At 36.9% G+C, this 24,630-nt stretch overlaps 1 protein-coding gene across 5 annotated transcripts in view; it reads left to right on the forward strand.

Annotated features, from left to right (window-relative positions):
• The window catches only part of SLC10A7 (solute carrier family 10 member 7), a 198,981-nt gene that overhangs the window by 85,891 nt on the left and 88,460 nt on the right, over positions 1-24,630 (forward strand). Inside the window, exons 6-7 of one of the 5 annotated variants that reach the window (XM_039876012.1) lie at positions 5,010-5,108; positions 5,594-5,644. The exons of 3 other annotated variants lie outside the window; for them this stretch is intronic. In XM_039876012.1, the coding sequence (XP_039731946.1) occupies positions 5,010-5,108; positions 5,594-5,629 (135 nt within the window). In that variant the 3' untranslated portion in view covers positions 5,630-5,644. Of the gene's footprint in view, positions 1-5,009; positions 7,304-24,630 lie in introns of those variants that run through there. One more of the 5 variants, XM_039876011.1, reaches the window with a different exon arrangement.

Here is a 24,630-nt window from a genome sequence, read left to right on the forward strand (position 1 = left end):
TAGCAAAAAGAATCTCAGAAAATTAGGCTATTCATAACCTATATGGATCTTTTTCAGAGATATGCTTTGTGCAAGCTCAGAGTACTGACTACATTCCATATTTGGGGTCTAAGTAATTAGCATTTGCTAAAAGTCATTATATAAGTATATTTTCATTTCAAGGCTTATTCAGAAGGAAGAGATTTGGGAAAGAAACATTTAAATTTTGAGAGAGAGTATTGAGAACTTTGCAAATGTAATTGTGATGAAGTGAGCAACGACTTATTTTACATCAGCATACGCTGAGGATGTGTGCATCCTCATGTAGAAAGACACCAAGATGTGCATTAACCCGGGAGATGAGCATTGCCCTGATTTTTTCATCTCTTTTTTGGCTCATTCCATTTCATTCTTCATTTAGCAGTGAGAATGATCTTGAAAGATGTAAATTGATCATGTCATTTTCCTCCTTAAAATCCTTCAATGTTTGTTGGAATAAAGACCAAAATCCATCATATATGGCCTACAAGGTCCCTGGCCTTACTTTTCAGCTTCATCCCATGCCACCTTCTTCACCCACAAGGCAGCTGCTATGTGGACATACTTGCAGTTTCTCCAGTTCACTCATTCAACAAATACTTCATTGAGCTCCTACTTTGTAGTGAGGCTACAAAAATATACAAAACAGACAAAAACTCATGGAGCCTACATTCTAGTGAGGGACTATAACAATTAAAATATATAGATTTTTAAACTGAATTATATATGCATATATATATTTGAGCTATGTATTATATATCCTATAGAGAAAAATGAAGCAGGAAAGGGAGGAAGATAGGGAAGAAGCTAGAGGGATTTAGATTTTTTAAAAAGGCGGTAGGTAACTGTCTCTCTTAGAATGTTTGAGCAGAGACCTGAAGCAGTGAGTGAGCAAACTATGAGGTTATTTGAGGAAATAGTGTTCCATATAGAGAGAACCCAAAATGCAAGGTACTGAGGCAGGAGAAAGGCCAAAACAAGATGAGTGGTAGAGATAAATTCGGGTATGTAACAAGGGGCCAGATTATATAGTTAGGGCCTTGTGGGCCATTGAAAGACCTTTGGGTTTAAATCTGAGTAAAGTGGTATAGTACTCAGCTTGAGCTGTCATAACAAAATGCCACAGATTGGGTACTTATACAACAGAAATTTATTTCTCATAGTTCTGGAGACTGAAAAGTCCAAGAACATGATGCCGGGTGATTTGGTTCTTGGTAAGAAATCTCTTCTTTTTGGATGGTGGCCTTTTTGCTGTGTCCTCACATGGGAGAGAGATTGAGAGATAGGAGGAGAGAGATGATAACATATCTAATGTCTCTCCCTTTTCTATAATAAAGGCACCAGTCCTTTGCATTAGGAACACATCCTTATGGCCTCATTTAACCTAAACTACCTCCTAAAGGCTCTGTCTACAAATACAGTCACACTGGGGGTTAGGGCACCAACCTGTGAATTTGGGGGAAGTACAGTTTCGTCCACAGCAGACAGAAGACATTTGAGAGTTCTGAGCAGAGCAGTAGGGTGATCTCACTCAATGACCACTCTATTGAAAATGGACCATGGTATTAAGGGCCGGAGGAGGGCAACAGTTAGGAAACGGTTGCAGTAGTTGAGCCAGGAGATGATAGGGGCTCGAACCCAGGTAGTAGCTACTGAGCCAAGGCAGTCTCACGGGTGGTTACCTGGATTGCTTATATATGTGTAGCATCTTATTCATTTCAAAGCTCTTTTACATATATTTTCTCGGGCAAACACCACACTTCTGTGAGGCAGACACAGTATTGTGCGACTCAAGTTTTTGAATGAGACTGATTCTGGAATCAGGCTGCCTGGGTTTGTATGCCTTCACTGTGCCTCTGACTGCTGGGACTAGCAATTTGTCAACCTTGTGTGGTGTCGTGTGGGTTAAATGAAATATTCTTTGTTTATGGCACATTAGTAAAGAATAAATATTAGCTGTCGTTAGTTTTATAATTTAATGGATACTGAAATTGAGTCAAAGAAAGTCAATTGGCTTGTCCAGACTTATCTAGCTAGTCATGAGAAGAACCACAGCCAGCATGAATTGTGTCTTTTTGGGATCTACAGATAGATAAATAAGTTCATAACAAATTTAGCTTTTTGGTTCCTCGAAGTAGTCCAAAAGTTTGAATCTCCTTTGAATTATTAAGTTATTCCTTCCCTAGAAATTGCTTAATTTATTTCCGTTGTTTTCTCAACAGTTTGCTGTTTACCATTTTCATTAGGAATGAAAGTACTAATTCTGGGACAGCTAAATGATGAATTGAAGGAGGTATCTGCTCCCCAATAGGATTTTGCTTGTTTCTGCCCAGCCTCCACTTTTGCGTACCTTCCTGAGTAGTTCACAGGCTCCTATAGGAAGGCACGGCCAGAGTCTGTGCAGGCTTTTGGCATTGTTTTCTCAGTGAGTTCGATCACTGATGAACTTGATGTTAATGCCTGGCAGAATTTTAGAATAGGCTAGAGGGGTCGTGAAAAAGCCTTATGATTAGTTCTCGGTTGCCTTTTATTTCAAGTGGCACCTTGATGTCTCCTTGCTAGGGCACATGGGCATTTTTGGGTCCCCTGCAGAGGAGCTATACTTACTGTTCATTTATCTAGAAACTTCCTTTTTTCCATCCTATACAATTATTTCCTAGTCACGTTGGTATGGCCCGCTGTGAGACTTCAGGAGTTAGCAGCTTCCTCGGGGGCTAATCCTCAGCAAACTATTGATTAACTCCAGGGTGCCAGGTTCTGGGTATTTTTATTTCACCATCCTTTCTAAACAAGGACCTTAGCATGTGACCTCCCCTTCCTCCTCTTCCGCAGCATCTCTCTGAATTTCCCTTCCTGCAGTTCTAGCAGTTCCTGCCTGCTGCCTGGACTGTTAAGAGTGCTCTTGCATCATATTTTGAATGATCTCTCTTTGTGGTAAAGATTGGTGTCTAACTCTACTGGATTTGACCTTTACTCTGTAATATGAATTTAAAGACTTTGGAAAATCTCTTTTCTCTCTGAAGGACACCTTGAATCTCTTTCAAGACTCTTGTCCCTCTAGGAACTCAAATAGACCTGACTGTCAAAACCAAATAATAACTTTAATGCTATAAACTACGTTCACCCCACCCTGGATGATAAGCCAAATGGCTTAGCCTGGATGCATAGGCTACAAAGAATAGTTTTACATTTGAACTAAAAAATATAGTTTAATATGCTCATAATATTTGTTACAGGTTTTTGATTTCACAAGCAAAATTGCTTTAGCAACCTTTAATTCATCCTGGGTAATAAATTATAACTTATTAGGAGCAAGAAAGTGTGGTGAAGAGAGTTAGAGGGTAAAATACTGAAAATTGAAAGCAAGAAAAGAGACAACATCATCATTAAATATGAGTATCTTATTGATAGGTCTCGTTACGTAGGGACACATAGCCTTACCCACTTCACTAACATCCAAGGGGACCACTATATTATATGGCAGAGAGTTTTAATATATAATTTTGCTTGTCAGCTATCAAGAAATGATTAAATTTAGTGAAGCCTACTTTTTTAAAACAAGGTAGAAAAATAATGATATGTGCATGAATGACTCGTACTTAAAATACTTGGAATTAAAATGACCTGGTATCTTAAAAGGATCCTCTGGCAATCTAAGAAAATTAGCTTATGTAGGAAATGTTATTCTCCAATGATCCTAGATAAATCAAGGTTTTTTCTTGAATATATATTTTAAGGAAATAAAGAAATTTAAGTCGTCTTCCAGAATCCTTTCAGTTCAATCTGGTAGAAAATTTAAAAATTTATCTATTTAAAAAGTATTTACTGTGTGCCTGGAACTAAGCTAGACACTGGGAATAGAGTGCCGAAGAAGCCAGGCATCATCCTTGCCCACGTGGAGTTGACATTCAAATAGGTAGATGGAGTACATATAAAATACTTACAAAACACTTAAATATTATGAGGGAAATAAGCAAATCGATAACCAGAAATTGTTCAGTTTAGTCCAGTTCTTTTCCCAGCTACTTCCCATTTTTCCTCCTGTTCTAGGATAATTTTTTTTTTTTCAGAGAACCTCAGCCTTTAAGTGTTTTGCTTAAATCCTCTGTATTAGGTTGTTTAATACAGGACCAATAATGGGAGTTATTGACAGTAGATCGGCCTACAGGCAGTGATGTACATAATACTTTAACAGAGGTCATGTTAGACTTAGCTAGATGGACATTGTTTTAATAACAGTGTAATAATAACTAGCTTAGAAGAGATATTTGTGTACTTAACAAATGGTGTCAATCATTTGCATTTAATTTTACTTTCCTTTGTACCTAAAGCAGGTACTCATTGCAGAGAAGTGTAGATGCAGTTATTTTTTTGCTGTATAAAATTGATATTAATGTTTAAAGGAGATGTATACAGTAAAGAATGACAACGTTAATTAGTAACTGGTTTTAAAATTGCCTTTTGATAAGATAAAGGAAAATACCTTTCGGAAAATCATGTGAATGACTCTTTATTTCTTTTAGGCCAAGTAATATATTCTGTAATGCGATTTTTTTTTTTTGGTTAGATGAACAGAGTAGAGATTAAAGACGACCACAGAGATAACAGCCTGCTTCGAGGCTGACTGAAGCAAGTGTTAGAAATGCAGATGAGGTATATTGACTAAAGACTATACAAATTTGAAGTGAATATGCCAATGGCCTGCACGCAGCGTTCTGCACATACGAAGTTTCAGGGAGTTAAATTATTCATTTTATTGTGTGAACGAGTCCAGGAGTCGGGGAAAAGGTTTCCTTTACATTTAAACGGTTTCTTCCCCTTCTTCCTCTTATCTGCACTTGACAAGCAAAATGAACTTCGTTTTGTAAGTTTTATTCCAGCAAATGAATGACTTACATCTCTGTATGAAAAAAAATTTTCACCTAGGAAGTAACAATATAAAATAACAGAAACTACAAATTTTTTTTTCCTCACTCTTGTTATAACAAAAGTCACTAAAGACAAGTGAACGTGAAGGTTGCTATTTGATCATCATTGCCACCAACCTCAAATACTTCTCAAGCACCTGCATGTGTACTATTCTCTGCTGGGTAAGAAGATGTAAAAAAATAAGGCATTCCTTCTATAATCTTATAATTAAGAGTCCTGAAATTTTAAAAACAATATGTATTTTAAAGCAGTTACATTTTAAGGGGCATGTCACAATTCCTGGAATTGTTTCTGCTTTCATTTTGCCTCATTTTGCATTTTGGTCTCAATGGCTGGCTGACCTTGCTACAGGCCACCATGTCGTTGGTACCTAGAGGTTGATACTAGTATTGAAAGAAACACCTGTATTTGGTGAACTCGGATCACTTCAGGGCACACAAAGAGGTTTTATATATGTCTAGGAGGAAAACATGACCGCTTAACCCTCATTTTAAGTTGAAGAAGCTATGAACAAGATATGTATGTATGTATGTAATTTATTTAGTTGCTTACTTATTACTTACTCTGCTGAGATTTAGAACTACTGAAATTTTGACTCAGTCCATGCAAACATACAGGTTTAAAATATCTTTCTTTTGGCTCCTAGAACAAAGAGCTTAAGTGTCCAACAGACCTGGATTAGAATCCCGTTTCCATCCATCCCTTATAAACTACGTGACTCTGGCGACTAAGTTAACATCTTTTGATTTACATTTCTCTAAATGTAAAATGGGAATAATAATAATAATAATAACTACTCCAGGGGGTTGTTGTGAAATTGTATATGAAACAGTGGGCCTGGTACATTGTAGGAACTCAGTGTGTGTCTCCCTTACTTTTCACTGGAGCTGTAGCGTGTCTGATAGACTATCCTACCACTGCTATATTCTCATTTAATTATATAGAATCAATTAAGAAGCTGCAGAGCTTCTTAAATTCATTTGAGGGTTGATGTAACTTTGTTCCAGTTCTAGTTGACTTTGTAGTTAGAGATTTGGGGCAAAATCTTGAGATGTACTACCTTTAATTGGCAGACTGATATATGGAGAAAAGTATTAGATCTGGAGTCAGAAGATATTGGTTCATTTGCTGACTCTATATGTACTAATTTTAGGACTGTAGATAAGTCATCTAACGTATCTCGCCTCTTTTTACTCCTCTGTACTGTGGAGAAAATGATAACAATACTTCATTTATCTAACCTCACTGGATTACTGTGAGAATCGGATGAGACAATGTGTGTGATATGCTTTGTAAAAAAATAAATGTTCTTAAAAGTTGAGTAAGTTATTACCATCTGCAGTTTATCATTATCAAATATATCACGTGCCTTTCTCCCCACTGGAAGGCATAATTATGTTATGAAATATTAAGATTGATTATTTCCACAGCAAAGGATATAACTTTTTGCGATCCCTTTTTGGTAAACTAAACCTACTAATTTGATAATGTAATTCAGATATTGTTTATACCATTATAAAAGTGTTAAACACATGTAACAATATCCTATAACACAAGATTCTTTCTGTCATAGATATTTATAGCTTTAAAATTTACATAATATGTGAGCATCTGCTGCATTTCTAGGGTTCTTGACTGGTTACCACGGTGGATTTTAAGCTAGCACAGAATAACTCTTTGTCTTTCTATCATTCGGTTTCAAATGTGCCATTTTCCTCCATTAGAAACTTAAGGTATGATTCACTTACAGTAAAATCCATTCCTGTTAGCATGCAGTCCTGCAAGTTTTGATGAATGCTTGTATGCAATCATGAATTACCACTGTGATCAGGTCGCAAAACATTCCAGCACCCTTGAGCCTTCCCTGTGCCCCTTGGAAGCATTGCCTCCACCCACCCTCTCAGCCCCTGGTAACTGCTGTTTGCTGTCCCTATAAGTTTGACTTTCCCAGAACACTGCATATGATAAGTCATACGTTATTGTAGTGTTTTGAGTTTGACAAATGTGATGTTTTTGCTAATGTACTATTTTTAAACACCATTTTTTTATTTGGAAACAAAAATATTGTTGCATTTATATTCAAAGAGAAATTTCCAATGTTGCATTTTTGGAGCATGCTTTTTATTTACTGAGAAACAGTAGTTCATGTTTTTGGCTCATGTATCTATAGATAGGTTCAGAGTACCTAAATATTCTAAGCCTTAGCCTGCACATACCCATTTAGAAATTCCTCTCTGTGTGGACTGTATATTTAAAAAAATAAAGTTGAATTATCTTTAAGAATGTATGAAAAGATATTTGCTCACAGGTTTTCAGTTCAGAGGTTTTTTTTTAAAAAAATAAAATAAAATAAACAAGCCAACGAAACAGAAACAGAACAAACTGATGGTTGTCAGATGCGGGGAGGGGCTGGGGTTCTGAGTGAAAAAGGCAAAGGGATTAAAAAGTACAAATGGGCAGTTAGAAAATAGTCATGGGGATGAAAAGCACAGCATAGAGAATACAGTCAATAATATTGTAATAACTGTAGATAGTGTCAGGTGGGTACGAGACTTATCGGGGAGATCACTGCATAAGTTATGTAAATGTCTAACTACTCTCCTGTACACCTGAAACTAATAAAATATCGAATGTCGATATCTAATCGAAATATTAAATAAATAAATAAATAAATTCCAAAATGAAAAAAATTAAATAACTCAAGCCCAGTGTTATGGAATGAATCGTGCCCCCCTCCCCAATTTATGTATTGAAATCCAGCATGACTATAGTTGAAGTTAGGGCCTTTAAAGAGGAAATTAAGGTTAAATGAAGTCATAATGGTGGGGCCCTAATCCTATAGGACTGGTGTCCTTACAAGAAGAGGAAGAGACACCAGGGGTGTGTGCCCACACAGAGGAAAGGTTATGTGAGGTCACAGCGAGACGCAGTTCTCTGCAACCCAAGGAGAGAGACTTCTGCAGAAACCAGCCCTGCTGGCAAATTGATCGCAGTCTTCTAGTCTCCAAAATGTAGAAAGTAAATTTCTATTATTTAAGTCATCCAGTCTGTGATGTTTTGTTATGCCAACCTGAGCAGAATGATATACCCTAAATGTAAGAATTCATAGTGGTATAGGGATTTCTACATAGCTGCAGAATTACACAGTACCGCATAATGTGCTAAAAATTCTTGCACACTTTAAGTTCTACACTGTGAGGCATACAATAGAAATTAATAGCATTAAACCTGGCATCCCACAGTAAGGCTCAAAGCGGTGACTCAAAGTAGGCATTGAGAGATAATCAAGCATTAGAAAAGCTGGGAGGTGCAGGAGGGCTGTTATTCCTTCAAAGCTGAGAGCTATGGGATGCTTCAGAGAAGAAAAAATTGACTAAAATCTACCATCCTGTAGTGTGCACCGGTCAACTTTAAGGAATATAGATATTTTGTTTATCCCCATTGATAAGAAGCTGGGAAGTAGACAATTGTTGACCTTGGTTCTGAAGTTAGACAATGTAATCAAGCCCCAGGCTCTTTCCATCTCTCTGCTCTGCTCCACTTAGCTGTTGGTCTTTTATCCTCATACTTTGTTGCCTCATCGTAACAAAATGGCTGCTGCAGCTTCAGGCACTCGGTCCTTGTTCAAGGTAGGATGGAAGGGGAAAGGCATTGCTAAGAAGCTTTCCTCTCATCCTTGTCCTTATAATAAGTAAGAACAAGCATTCCCAAGAGGCTTGAGCACACTTTCTCATTGGCCAGAACTTGATCCCAAGGTTACTGCTAGCTGTAATGAAAGGAGAAAAGTCAAGTATCTATCAAAGGGAACAGAATTTGATGTAGAACCACGCTTCTCGCCCTTTCCTTCATGCCACACGTAAGAAATGATAACATTGATTGTACATGCTGGCGGTAAACAGAATGTTCCTGCGACCCCAGGCCCTGTCCTTCTGGCCTGAGGGTTAAGGGGGATAAATATCTTGGCTAGCTGTGGTATCTTTGAGACTCACATTAGTTGGAAATGACTAGACTGATCACGAGTCATATCATAGAATGGATGTACTATTGCCCCAAAGAAAACAGGGTTCTGGTAGCATATACGAAGATGGGAATGGCCGTTAGACAATTAATAGAGTCTGGCACAGTAGCTGTTTACCTCAATAAATTATTTTGATCTTGGAATATGTTATATTTGGGTTTGAATAAACATCTATTATTCTCAGCAGCCACGTTTTCCCCTATTATACACTGTGAAACAGGCTTGGAGCTGAAGAGTCGACTTCTTTTTTCAGGTAAACTTTCAGCCGCGCTTGTGGTAGTCTGACTTCTGCATACAATGAGTCATCTGATAGTTTGTAAGGGAAAAAAGATGAGCAGGGAAGGGTCCGTCACCAAAGTGAATGGGTTTATATATGAGGGGCCAGAGTTGCATCGTAGACTCATAAGGAAGGATCCTAGGAACTAGGCACTGAGCATATCAGCCATAGTTGGCTTCTTACACATCAAACTTCCAAGGGTCTGGCAAATCATTAGGCCTCCAGGATATTTGATCAGGATGGGTCCTGGGAGTTGTCTGTTGCAAAGAGTGGAGATCAGGTAGGAGCTGCTTCAGCACTGAGTTTTAGGGGTTGACAGGGCTTTAACTCAGCAAAGCACTAGTGAAGAGCTTATGGATGAGGATGGGAAATTCTAACTTTTCTATACTCCAAAATAAATCGATGGAGTGTCTAAGGTAGAAACAGGAATTAGTTTGTACATTAGGGATTTAGTGAGTCTTAAAAATAAAATTTCTTCTAGAGCAAGAGTTCCTTAGCCTGGAGGCTTGGAATTCTAGTAGGTTCTGAAAATTTATATTCAAAATTTATTCTATTATTGTATATGGATTTTTCTAGAGAGAAACTCCATGGCTTTCACCTAATTTTCAAAGATTCAGGACAGAGAATCTATTGAATGCTTAGATAACCCAGACTGGAAGCAGTTTTCCAGGTCTCATTAGAGTTATTTTAAGAGAGCCGCAGCTTCAGATTGTTATATGGCCTGATAATCTATTTAAACAGTAATTTTTCTTTGATATATAAGGTACTTTACAGTAGGTACAGTACATGGCATAATTGGCTTTATGAAAACAATATGCTTTTGTTTTGAATATTTTCTCCAAAATATTCATCAGTTCTGAGTCTATGAAATTCAGTTTTTCTCTTGAGGAAGATATAATATGTTGCATGGGATAACCAAAGTTATGCACTGTTTTTTGTAAGTGATATTGCAAAGGAGCCATAAGACTCTTCCTTCTACCCCCAAGATTGCACAGAGCTAAGGGTAAAGTAGTATGATAGTCAAATGCTTTACATTTACTGGTCCATCCTTAATTTGAATACCCAAGGTTTTTGAATATTTACCTGGTTTAAGCTTTTAATCATAGCACAATAGTGATAGATGATTGATTAGATAGACAGACAGACAGATAGATTGATAGATATAGGGCGATCAAAAAGAACTATATTTCTCTATTATAAAACAATTCTAAATCCTTCGTTGCCTTCAAAGTTACTCCTCTCCTTTAGATGTGTGTGTTTACATAATTTCCCCCCTGTGGATGAAGCTGACAGCATTTTCCAAATTGATTTTCTATCTGTAATATTCCAACCATATCTCAGACCTCATTAAATCCCTTTTCATCATTTCTCTGACTTCATTATTTATGGCAGCATCTCAAAATTTAGTTTTCTCAGTAAATTTCATTATTGTGGTTACCAATTCATTATAAAATGATCAGAGGAGTGGGAGGGAGGGAAGAGATATTGACATATGAGGACAAAGTGAAAGATTAAGACTCTTTGCCCTGGAAAGTAGAAATCTATCAAATCATGAAAGGCATGGGTAAGAGGAATATGGACCAAGATGGTAGATTTGGAAATAGAAAAATGAAAGGACATTCTTGAAATTCCCTTGAATTAAGAAGTAGAGCTACTTAACAGGGACAGAAAAGTAATTTTTCAAGCTTTGGGTGAGTTTATTACAAGACCACAGGAAAAGATCTTGTCTTTTGTTCGTATTTGGCTTCTCTCCTTCTATCCGAGTCTTGCCTCTATTTCTGTAATTAAGTCATCCATCATCATATCCTCTAGAAGATGAACCAAGCCAGATGGTGATCGTAATTTTGAGTGGCAGGATGGGATGGAGCATAGAGGAATGGGAGGATTGACAGAGCACCAAAGGTTACTAGGGGACCAGTAGCCAGTGTTAAGTGAGGAGGGTGGAATAGAGCAGGTCTTTACAAGCTGGAGACTAATATCATTGGCTGTTAGAGTAGCTTATGATCTCTAAGAAACACACTGACTGATCATAGCTTAGGGGCTGTCAGATAGATGCTCCTCTCTGACTCCTTACTCAGCAAGCAAGTTTTAGCTGCTCCAAGTCTTGGGGCCAATTAATGTTTGCAATTTCATTCCTTTCATTGATAGCTTCATTTTTTTCTTTGTTCTTTTTTGGATCTTTTTCTAATTGTTAACCTTCTTTACACTTTTAGATATAAGTATATATTCTCTAAATGTTAACATGCATTTTATGCAGTCTTTATTACATGCCAGTTCATTTCTATTTCTCTTCTTCTTCTTTTTCTTCCCCTTCCCCCTTCCCCTCTCCTCCCCTCCCCCTTGTCTTTCTCCTTTTTCAAAATTTTTTTCAACATCTGCAGAGCCAGACCCTTAAACGTTGTATGTGTGTGGAGATCTGGAGCTCTATTAACAGTTGGTCCATTCATAGCTCTGTCATCATATATGAACTACAATAAGTCTTTTGGGACCTGAAGCTTAGCCTACTTTTTTTGGTTCTTTGGAACCAAAATACTTGTGGAAAAATTCCACAAGTCTAAGATTAGGGTTCTGCTCCCTGGAAAGAGAGCTCAAGTGCTGAAATTCTGAGCCTATATCCTTAGTTCTATTTCAATTTGTATCACAGTGCTTTGCATCTAATAGGTATCCAATAAATGTTTCAATAAGTATTTATCATATTAGAGACTCAATAAATAGCTCAAGATCCTGCTTTCCATCCGATATTTCTACTGCAGCTTAGAAACCAGAAAAGGGTTGAATGTGAGCCTCCCTAGCACTCTATTTAGAACTTGACTCTGCTCTTAATCAAGGTCACCAGTGACCTCCATCTTGCCAAAGCCTGTCGTGGTTTCTCTGTCCTTGTCTTGCTGAAACACTTAGCAGTACTGGATGTAAGTGATCACTCCCTCCCTTCAACATGTTTTCCTCTTTATTTCCATGATGCCTCCTTCTCCTGGGGTTTCCATCTACTTCACCAGCTGCCCCTTCTGTTTCCTATGTGGGTTCTCTGCTCTGCTTAACTTCTAAGTCTCTGATACCAAATCGATATCTTTAGTTCTAATTTTCTCCCAAATGCCTGACTCATATATCAAAATGCCTATTTGATATCTCATCTTGGATCTCTAACAGGCATCTCAAGCTTACCATATGCAAAATAGAGGTCTTGATCCCCCATCTTTAAACTGCTTCTCCCTCAGTCTTTCTCATTTCAGTGAATGGCTCTGCTTATTACTTGAATTACAAGATTGTTTCTTGATTTTTCTCTTTCTACCATATCCCCTTCCCTGTATCTAATTCATCATCAAATCCTATTGAATCTGGCTCCTAAATATATCTTGAGTTCATCAACCTCTCTTCATCTTCATTGTCACTAACAAATCCAAGATGCCATCAATGCTTGCCTGTTATGCTGTAATATTCCTTAATTGGTTCCTCCGCTTCTGCTCTGATGTTCCTAAAATTCTGACTTCACACACCAACTAAAGTAAACTTTTTAGAATATAAGCCTCACATTTTGTCGCCATACTCCTCAACTCTTTCCTGTTTTTCAAACTTCTGGTGTCTTCTGTGACCCTTAAGATAAAATCTAGATTCCTTATCCCAGCCAGTAAGGTCCTTTTATCTTGCCCTGCCTTCTTCCTTGGCCCCGTCTTAAAGCAGACTTCATACTCAGCACACTTAAGCAACACAAATGCACCAAGTCTATTTTTTCCTCAGGGCCTTTGCACTAGTCCACTTTTTCTGGAACATACTTGCTTTAGGTCTGCACTGGATTGCTTCCTTGTCACTCAGGTGTCAGCTCAACTGGCACCTCCTCAGTGGCCCTTCCTGAGTACCTCCCCAGTGCTTTCTATTACATCAACCTGTTTTATTTTCCTCAGAGCCATTATCATTATCAAATGTTATCTTGTTCATTTATCTACTGTGTCAATACTCACTAAAGTGTAAACTCTGAGAGAGGTGGGTCCTTATCTACCTTTTTCACTCCAATATCCTTGCTGTTTATCTAGTGCTTGGCACCTAGTATGTGCTAAATAGCTGTAGAATAAATTAATCATTTTCTAGGACTCAGCTAGAACAAAAGCCTAGGGACTTAGGAGTCTGATCAATTAGTGGTCCGTGATACATATTCACATGCAAGGTTTCACTGTTTCTACCTTGGCTATTTTCTCTCTCCCTTCTTTTCTCCTTCTTTAGGATGGACTGGTCTTTTGTTTCCATCTCTAAACAGCCTTTACAAAGCCACGTTTTCTATTTCTTGCCTTTTTATATTACCCAGAGAGTCTTTTCTGAAGAAGAGTAATTCCAGCACGCTGTGGTCCATAAGGCTGTTTCTTATTATATCGAATTAAAGGACTTCCTGATCACTGGTCCAAGGCCTGTCTACTTTTCTTATACCAATTGTTCCACTGTTATTACAACAATGTCATCTCATATAGATTCTCCTTTGGAGTTCCTGGTTTTCTTGAATCTTAATTTGTCTTCTCTACTTTTGTGATGAAGAATCTTTTCAGTACTTCTCTTGCTATATCTTTAACCAGAAAGATAACGAAATATCTGAGCTATAATGGATGCCATACATTCAATATATGTGTGCATTTGTGTGTGTATAAGTGTATGTAACTATTGCCATTTTCACATGGCTTTTTTTCTATCCTAATTGATATTTCATTGCCAAAATAAATATGAAATTGTAGGACACTCATTTATATAAAGAGATTTATCTATTTGTTTCAGTATAGAGTAGAATGTTTTTTTAATTGAGGATCCAGTAGAAGGTTCGCACTCATTCAGAGGCATTTGCTCATGTACGCACACATTGACATACTTCTAGAAATCTCTAGGTGCTCCTATGAGTTACTGTGTTCTGATTACATGACGTTGCAGAAAATAACAATGCTCTATCGATAACACTTTGAACAGTTATGACATTATATTCATCTGCACTGCCTGAAGAGCTAACCATGCCTCACAACTCCACCTCTTAAACTCTGATCCCCAGAGTCTCTGCCCAAAACAAATAACTTCTTTTGTTATTACTCTATCCTGGTTTTCTCCTTTTTCAGCTTTAGTTTCCACTCTTGTTTTGTATTGTTAAATCGTACTCCAGAGAATTCTCAAAGCTGTTTCTTCTCTCTTCTTTTGAAGCTGCCTCAGATCTACTCCCCATACGATGACTGTGCACTTGGGTATCCTGCCGCAGTCTTTTATTTGCTCTTGAACGACCCACAGACTTTTGTTTCAACATTGCTTCAGCATGAGTGGACTGTCCATACGGAAGGACTTCTGTTGAATGAGCTCACTCTGTGTCCTGAAGTTCAGGAGTAGTGTTAATGAGAGGCCCCATTAAGCAGGGTGTGAAGGAAAGGTCAAGCTAATTGCTGAAAATCCTAGGTTGCTGAGCAAATTCTTGCTGGTGTAAACTAGAATGTAGCCATGTTTTCTTCAAGCTAAAGGTTATATTCCTACAACAAAGATAGTAATATTACCTGTAGTCAATTGTATATATTTTGGGGATTGTGTTTTGAAAGCAGACCTATCTTATCTTGAAATTCCTGGATGACTTTAGTGTTGCTTGTAGTTGTTAAGTTGGGAGAAATTCCCAGATGTCTGAAAACTTCTCTGACATTATTTTAGTTGACAAATAATGTGCAAGTGGCCCTGTTTTTAAATGAGCATTATTTAATCCACATTAAACCATCTTTTAGTTCTTACATCAGCCTTAACTTTATTAAAGTCAAAAGTAATGTTTAGGGAGGGTAAAAATCATAAATATGATTTATAAATACTTGAAAAAACAACAGAGCTCCTAGTTGAATAGAAATCTCACTTAGAATTGTCTTTGAAAGAAAAACTTCTGGGATTGAAGGTAACCTGCTTTTAGGAAAGAAATCAAATATTATGGAATTTGAAAATCTAATTTGGCATATATTAGATTAATGCCCTGTAAAACCTTAAAGTCTGAATTCAGTTTACAGAGTGTTTGACTTAATTCTCTTGTTTCTTTTTTCTTTTTTTCTGTTATTTATGTTTAAATCTTAGTAACTTTGCCTTTTATAGATTTAAACATTTAGTACTGAATTTCTAAAGTTTCAGTTCCCTCCCTGCCTTTTCTCTGAACTTTTGAAGAGGTAGTACACAGGAATCTGTGTGTGTGTGTGTGTGTGTGTGTGCGGTGTGTGTGTGTGTGTGTGTGTGTGTGTGTGTGTGTAATCTCCCAATTTCACCAATGTGCATATTTTTTGCTTGCAAATAAGTTGCGATTTAAAATTTTGTTACATAAAGAGCAAGATTGATAAAGGCCTTTTTATATATTCACATCCTAATATGTTTTTATATTTTAAAAACATGCTGCAGCTGATTGAACTAAATTTGATTTAGACTTGTGCCACACAACTATAATTCCTTCAAACACATGTCAATATGCGGTATGTTTAAGATGATGTCAGCAACAATTCGTTCTTTATTTAGAATAATGTAATCTAAAACTATCAGCCTTTTCTACTTTCATGAGCTTTTGGCTTTCTTACCATAACGCATGAAATAATACGTTTTATTTACAGCTTTTGGTAAAATGTCTATCACTGGAGGAAAAAAACTTATTTAAATATATGCTCCTTCCATTTAAATAAGTTTTTCTAGTAGTATTTATGTGTGTTTCAATACTCTAAGCCCTTTGAATCACTTCAGTTTAATTAGTTACCTTTTTATTTAAAAGTTAATCAAATGATCCCCCTTTGTGGTCAAGAATTGGACTAAATAGGGTGATTAAGCAGGGGAACAAAATATCCAATGATATCAGTCTGGTTACCTTATCAGTGCTCTTCAGAGAGACATGAATAAGCAACCTGTTGAATAGTTGAGCTGAGTCAGAGAGAAGGAATAATTAATATTGGAAGGAAGCGAAGGGGAAAAAACCTTGTAGACTGACCTATAATGAGAACAATCCACATTTATTTGTGAAACGAATCGCTCTGCTTATTATGCGCATGCATTATGAAAAGTGCTGTGGGGGAGGTAGAATTTAATCGAATGAAGAACCTTCCCTGAATGAACTTCTACTTTTAAAAGGGAGAGGTGTACATGTAAATATATGACATACAAGATAGGAGAAACCATGTGCGTTAACAGGGAGGCATGCAACAGAGCGAAGGTGACAGTAGTAACATGGAGTGAGAACTCAGATCTAGGAGGAAGATGGAAATGATCAGAGAGGGCTTCATAGAAGAAGTAGAGATGTTGTTCACAGACCAATACATCCTTTTAACATTTCCGATAGCTAATCAAAGTCTATGCATGTCTGATAAGGCATGGGTTTTGAAAAAGGTAGATTATTTGTTTTATACTCATATGAATAAGAATATGATCCTATGGATAAGAAAAGTGACTTAGAAGGACGATTTCCTTGAATCTTCCCCAGGTCTTCCACATTTCCATTTGTTCATATGGTTTGTATTTATTGTGTGTGTACATGGTAGACCCTGTAAGCTCTCTAAATAGATATTTTGCTAAAGTTAAGGCTACAGACTTTTGTCTTGGTGTCCTCACATAAACACTGATCTGGTATAATTGGCCTTTATAATTTGTGATTTAAAGTATTTGTACTGCTTGAAAATTTTTCATGGCAAGCCGCCTCACATCTTTGGCCATCCGTGCACATGAACCACTTTGCTATGGAAAGGAAGACAGGGAGAATGCGAAACGAGGCCTGTCGATTCTGTCGTTCACGTGTAGCACTGATAGATACAACATTTAATGAGGTAAGGTGTTGAAATAAAGACTTAAATCAGTTTTTCATTCATGTTAAAACCGTGAATTATGAGAATTTAAAATCTAGGCCTGACCTTGGCCTGTCCCTAAAGTCAGTAGAATTGGCCTTACATATTAAGTTCAAGAAAATTTACAGTCATTCTGATTAGATCTCCTGACATAATACTGAGTAATACTGCCTGTTTAGGTGCCAGAATTAATTGTGTTCATTGAGGTAGATCTTCTATGGGTCTTTGAAATAATTTACCTAAATTATACATAATTTTTAAGTGTGGTTTTCACTGTGTTTATACTTTGAAATTGGAGTTTGGAGCCATCAAGCCTACTCTGAAAGCAATAGAGAACTGAATTTTTAAAAAGTGTGCTTGGTAATTGCTCTTCCTAATAGGTTTCAGTATAGAGTTAGTTGTACATACTGCATTGCTTTTCCCTAAAAACAGGCTTCTCACATTTCCTGTTCAGATTATATTTACTATGGACTCGTATGGACTTCAATTAGTACTTAATTATAAGTTATACCTATTTCAGCTTTCCAAATTCAGCACTTGAATGGGATAAGTAGCAACTTATCATGAGCAATTTTAGTTAGCCTTTTTTTTCATGTTAGAAATAGCTCTGTGTCATCCACTCATTCATTCAATGTTTATTCACCTCTGTGTTCCCTGCACCAGCACAGTATCTTAGGGAACAAGGTAGGCACCCTTTCTGCCTTTATGGAGGTTACAGACTGGAAAGCAAATATTAAGCAACTGATTATGTGGTAAATATTAACCAAAAAATATAGGGCGTGAAGAGAAAATGTACAATCTCAGTGAGTCTCTTTTCCTCCATTTATAAGCTGTGAGATCGTGCATGCATTTATCTGGGACTCATTTTTCACATCTGTAAATGGTGTTAATAGGTTTGTTGTGAAAAACTAAACAAAAAAAATGCATGTAAAAAGTTGGACACGGTACCAAACTCACAGCGCCATCTAGTAGTTATCACCTGTTCGATTTTCTGCAGGGGGCGGGTCAGGGAAGTCTTCTCTGGGCTGTTGACTTTTAAGCTGAAACCTGAACAACATTAGGAATTTGCTTAGTGGAGAACATTTATAAGAGTGAGCACCATGTTCAAAGGCCCTTCAGCAGGATTGCCCACAATGTTTTCAAAGAACTGAAAGAAGGCCATCGTGTCTGGAGCTCAGGAAACGAAGAGGAGAATGGCTGGAGATGGGGCTGAGGTGGGCGGGGGTAGCCAGATCAGGCAGGGTCTCGTGGGCCTTGTTAAGGAGGATTTAGGGCTTTATTCTAAGGGCAACAGGAATACTTTCCACAAGGGAATGACATAATTAGATTTGAGTTTTAGAAAGATAGTTCTGGCTTTAGTGTTGAGAATGATTCGAAATCTTTCATCAAGAATTGAAGGTCTGGCTCATCTCCAAAGGGACCTTTTGGAGAAAATATTGGTGGTATTTTTGCTAGTAACACTTTCTTGGGTGTTGGTCTCTGGGAAAACAGTTAGTGACATAATTTACATTGTCAATTTCTAATTCTTCAGTAAATCTGGGGATCATAGGTATGCGAGTTTGTATATGTATGAGCATGTATGTGTCTACATCCATACACAAATACATATAAGCACACTGTGAATGTATGTGTGTGTATGTGTGCCCATATGTATATACATATATAAATACACACACATATGTATGTGTATGCACTCACAGGCATACATACACACATACATTTATATTCTATCTCCCAATAGGAGGAGGACCCAACATATTTTTCTCTCCTATTTTTTGCCTCTGACCATTCAATCTCAATGTTTTTTGAGTTATGGCATATATGTTTAAGAAATGAGAGAGAGAAAATATATTTACCAATGCCTTTAATCTATAAGGTATAATGACATATCATGATGATTACTCTTCATGTGAGTTTGGAAACGTATTACATTGTGCATAACAACTTCTTAATATAAATTCCAAAATTTCAGAAATTGTAGATAGAGAGAATCCTGTGTTGTTCTTTGTGTCATGATGAACGCAGCAGTTATGTGCATATACAAGAATAGATCACACTGAGCATCCCCTGAGCTCCGTTTGCAGACAAGTCATATCTCCACCATGACAAAATTCCCACAAGATTTTGAATTATTAATGTCTTGGAATCTGCGGGATTCAGCAGATTTGTTCAGTGTTATTGATGGCAGCAAACTTTCTCTCTTTTATTTCTGAGACACATAATGAAATAGGGAGTCCCTGAAATAACCACAGTTAGTGTTTAGGCTAATTCTGTAGGGGCCGGTGGGCTTTTGCCTTAACATATATAAATATGATTTTTCTCTCTCACAGCATATCGCATGGTAGATAGAGGGAGGAATGAATTGGCACTGATTGTTGAACACTCCCAGCCTTCTTAGTGCAGTACACCCTGTGAGGGCAAGATGCTCTAATTACACTTACTTCACATCATGAGAGTTTTTAATGACAATTACTGATTAGAGTTTGGGATACTTGGGGACCTTAGAGAAGACGTATTGACTTTCACAAGAGAGGACTTGGTGATCTGCTTTTAGTATTGCTTAGTCCTTAACTATTACCAGAGCTACTCAGTGAAATCCAGCTCCTCAGCCCCAAATGCTTGAGTGGACTGAGGGGCCAAGGTGTACTTTCTTTCTCAACTCAAATTAGGTCAAAGAGCTCAACAACTCTCTTTGCTTTTAGCAGTGTTTTTACTTTATGCTTTTTTATTTTCCTTGGTGATGGTTACACAGGCTGTTTTGGGTAACAAGAATAACCCATAGTTCCGACTGCTCTTTTTAGAGACATTGATTTGCACAGTCACAAATGGATACCTGACATTGTTTTCCTCTTAACACATTTGCAGTGTTCAAATCTGGGGGGTGGCCGTATTTAAAAGCTCTGTTATACATTATATAAATATGTATATGAGAATTGTACTAAGGACATGAGTTTATATGGTCTACATGTCCTTTTTTGAACAAAACAAAAATTGTCTTTATAAGATAAGATGACATATTATGTGTATGTCATCATTTTGTAAACAATTAGAAATTTCATTTGTGTCACACATCAGCATTTAATTAGCAGGGCAATTGTGCCCTTTCTGGCTTCAGTCTCTATTTCTCTCCTTAAAGAAAATAGACCAAGGTTTATTTGTCTGTTTTTTTTCCCCTTTCAAGTTGCTCTGAGCATTAGTTATCCTAAAGCCTCTCTTGCTTTTGTATTCTGTCTTTACAACCATTTATTTCCTTTTTTTTTTTTGCATTTGAATTTTCTCTATGTCTGCTAAATCTGAGGTTAGAATTAAAAACAAAAAGTACTTGCAATGCAGGCAAGCTTAAATTCAGTATATTTAAATAACTTATAAGTAATATAACTGGTAAAGTTGAAAAGAAAAATGGCTTATGTTTTCTTTACTCCTACTCAGAACCTTACCAGGTCTAAGATTCTGATTTAAATACCTATCTTTTACATATTCTGTATCTTGGCCCAAAACTCCCCAATGACTAGCATACCTCAAGCTCTTAATAACTATTAGCTTTAGGAACACTACAATTAGCAATCGAAACCATAAAACAATATAATTGCCTTTGCCAATTTCAGTACAGCTTCTTGTGAACAGGTATTTTTATAACCAAAAATCCCATTTCCATTCATGTGCTCATTTATTCATTTAGTGATCACACACATTTGTTGATTGATTATTCTGGGTAAAGTATAAAAATCAATAAAAATTGTCCTTCAAATAGCAGACTCTAGGATATCTTCACAAATTTTACTACTAAAAAACTATACTCAAACACTCATACTTTAGTAATGTCATATACTATTACATATTCATTATCATAATCCCTAAAAAATATGTTTTGAGTTTCCATAGGTTGCATTCAACTAACATTTATTGCATTTATTAAGTAGATAACTGTGCTAAGTGCTTTCACATCTCTTATCTCACAAATTCTAACAGCTGACTGTGCAAGAATGGTCATCTGCATTTAATAGCTGAGGACACTGAGGATCACAGAGGCTAAGTGATTTGCCCAGAGTCTCAAAGCCTGGAGGCCAACTGCCCAGGCCTCCAAATTCCAAATGTGCAGTTTGTGTCCATCCCTCCCTTCCCCACTGTTATATTAGAAGCTGATCCCCTGACCTTAGCCATAAAGACACAGATTGGACCAAGGCGACTGAAGTTCTTTCTGGGATGTTGGTCCCCCAGTTGTCTTGGCACTACTCACCACTTTTAAAAGAGTTACTAGATCTCATTAAGAGTATATGTTCAAAACTAAAGCACAGCAGTGGTTTGTGAGAATGTCTATATGATTCGGGAAAATGAAATTAGATCAAAATTGTTCTATGCACTAACACTTTTTTTCTGTTTTCATTTAAAGAACAGAGCCTATCAGTTACTATGGCATCAGACTTTAAGAGAATTGAAATTATAGCCCAATTATTTCAAGTTTCACAGTCCTGGTCAGCCAAAAAGGCTGTGGTTGGCCCACTGACTCTCAGATCTATGCTGGGAGCCAGATCCCCTGTTTGAAAACAAAGGCCCAACACTGTGCTCTTGGCCTGAGCTCTTTCCAAAATAACATAAAGTATTTAATAGAGAAGTCACAGATTCCTATCTGAGGAGTTTTGGTGGAAATTGCCAATTACAAAAGCAGAACTAAAATTACCTAGCTCATCACCAGAACCCTTCAAAGGAAAAGCCCGTTAACTTTGCAAATGTTTCAGGCTTGTGTTTCTCTAAGTATTGCTGCTGTTTATGATAAATCAAATAGTTAAAAACCAATCAATGTATTAGAGAGTCCCAAAGATAAAAAAAAGTCACGTTTTGTGTTTAACTGAAAGTATCAGCTTTTCTTTAATTATCTGTTATCAAGTCTGAGTTATTTTTTTTTCTAAATAGCAACTGAATTCATATATGCCAAAGGAAGCACAAATACTCAGTTTTAAACATCGTTTTACAAACATTTATTGAACAGTTACAGATATGAACAACACAAAATCAAAAGTAACATCCAACCCATGTGACCTTGGACATGTAACTCGATCTCTCTTATAAGATGGTAATAATGTCTACCTCATAAGGCTGCTGTGAGGATTAAATGACACAGTGTATGTAAAGTGCCTAGTCTTGAAAAAGAAGGAGCTATTATTTTATCAGTATTTCTACTACTAAAGTTAAGCGATTTGTAGAAAATCACAAAGAATTACTGAAAGGGTCAGAAATAGAATCTAAATCTCTCTCTGATTCTCTCACAAACATACATTTGTTCAGTGATTTTGCTGCTTGATTTTGGAGCTGTTTATTGATTGTCTCCTATCTACAAGTTGCTATCATAAGCTCTGTAAAAAATACAAGTTTCCGTCGGACACTCTCCCTGTCATCAAGTGCTCGTGGACTATTAGAGGATGTGGGACATTCATTACATTTAAATAACTGTGGTGCCAAGAAGAAAGCAATAAGTCGTATAAAAAGAGGCACAAATAACAGAAGAATTGAGAAGGGAAGTCTTCATGGATTAAAGGATGTTTGAGTTGGGCCCTGAAGTATAGATCTGAGTTGGATGTGGAAAAATAGCAGAAGTACATTCCAGGAAAGGAAGTGGTAAATGTACGATACAGGAAGTGGTAAGAATTCATTATATTGGAGAAAGGATTGGTGAAGAGCCAGGAAAGCAGAAGATATTAATAGGCACAGAATACATGCTGAGGTATTTAGATGAGAAGTGTCACAATGTCATGAAGTCTGCAAGTAATAGAATTTGGAGGGTAGAGGTTGGAGAGAGAGGTGACAACGTGTTAACAATTGGTAATTGGTGAATATAGGTGGAGTATATGGATGTTCTTTATAAAATTCTTGGCAACTTTTCTGGAAATTTGAAATTTTTAAAAAGTTGAGGGAAAAAAGAAAAAATACATAGGAAACCTTTATAATCAAGAAACAAAGGACAAACTACCTCTTTAAAAAAAATGAACAAAATATATGACAGGGAATGAATGCTAAAAGAGAATAGACAATAAATGAAAAATATATATATGTTCACTCTATGAGGAGTTAGAGAAATTTAATTTCAAGCAATGAGAGAATACACATAAACAACTTAGGACATGCCTGGCACCTAATAAGTGCTCCCCAAGTATTTTTAGCTACTGTTACTTTGCTGTTGCCATCAGTAATGTCATCATCATCATTCACAAAGAGCACAGATTCTGGAGCCAGACTGAGATTAAATTTCAGTGACATTAGCAGTCAGTCGTTACCCTTTCTGAGCCTCCGGTTTCTCAACTATAAAAGGGGACAGTAAAGATAAGGGGTTGAGAAGGAGTTGAGAAGAATAGTTTTGTTTTCAATATGCAGAGCACTTGAAGCAGTACCTGGATCAGTTTAATCATTATGTAAATATTTACTACTATTGTTATAGAACCCTTTAGTCTCCTGGAATCAGCTTGGAACAATTCATCTTGTCTCGTTACTTTCATCCTCTTTTGGATTCAAGATCGTCAGCACAATCTAAAGTGGTCACTGAAGCAGTAGCAAATGCTCACTTATATTGTGTGATAAGGGAGCAGAGCACAATAGATGAGGAGACAGGCTGAGCAGTCAGTTGTTTCAGGGGTCTGCAGCAAAAAGAAAGTGTGGAGGCCATGGAAGGGGGCGGTGGTATTAATAAGAGGTTAGAAGTTACCAAGGAAAGTTTCATCAATACTGACTAGATTTAATCCTCCTCACTCCCTCCCCTCAGTCCTGATATAGCTTTGTCTTGAGATATCCTGGATTCATAATAGAGTTTCATAAGTCGAGACTGAGTTTTGTATTTTTCTCATGTGCGAAAATACAAATGTTATGAAAAGGAAAGTCAGGACATAAAGTGACAGTCATAAAAATTTGAAATAAGTGATTTAATTTAAAACAGATCTAGAATATTTTTAATTTCTGGGTTTTGAAATGTTTTTCTGGAAGGATACATTACTATGTATTAAAAATTGTTCCACACATAGAACTGTTTGACTCCATAACATCTTTTGTGCCAGCTCTTTATAAGGTAGCTTTATTATTTGGTTTTCAATGTGCCGTGTTAATTACTGAAACCTTGGGCTTCCTGCCACTCATATTTAATTGAAATGCACAATTCAACATCAATTAAAAATATATAGATCTCACCATTTAGAATTATCCTTTCCGTGACTCTCTTTCAGTAAATTTGCTCTTTGCGTGCCCACTCTGAGTCAGCCCTCTACTCCTCACTAAAGAGACAAAAATGAAAATAGCCCTGGTGCTTCCTCCTCCTACCTCCCAACCTCTGGGAGATTATTGTCCATTGGGTGCACCAGTCATGAGAACAAGTAATTGCCACGTGTCATCAGTGCTGTGATGGCACAAACCCAGTGACACACAAAGAAAGGAATGGCTGATCAGAAACCACTATGTACAGGCCTTCAGTTTAGTCTGGTTCTTCTGCAGGAGAATAAACAATTACCAAAATGCCAAAGTTATTAGAAATCTTTATCAATTCACAGGTGTAATTTTATACTATTGCTGTAATTTCATGGTATGTATAATCTCCATATCGTGATAACAGAACC

Source organism: Pteropus medius, unplaced genomic scaffold, assembly GCF_902729225.1.
Source record: "Pteropus medius unplaced genomic scaffold, Ma_sr-lr_union100, whole genome shotgun sequence".
NCBI lineage: Eukaryota > Metazoa > Chordata > Mammalia > Chiroptera > Pteropodidae > Pteropus > Pteropus medius.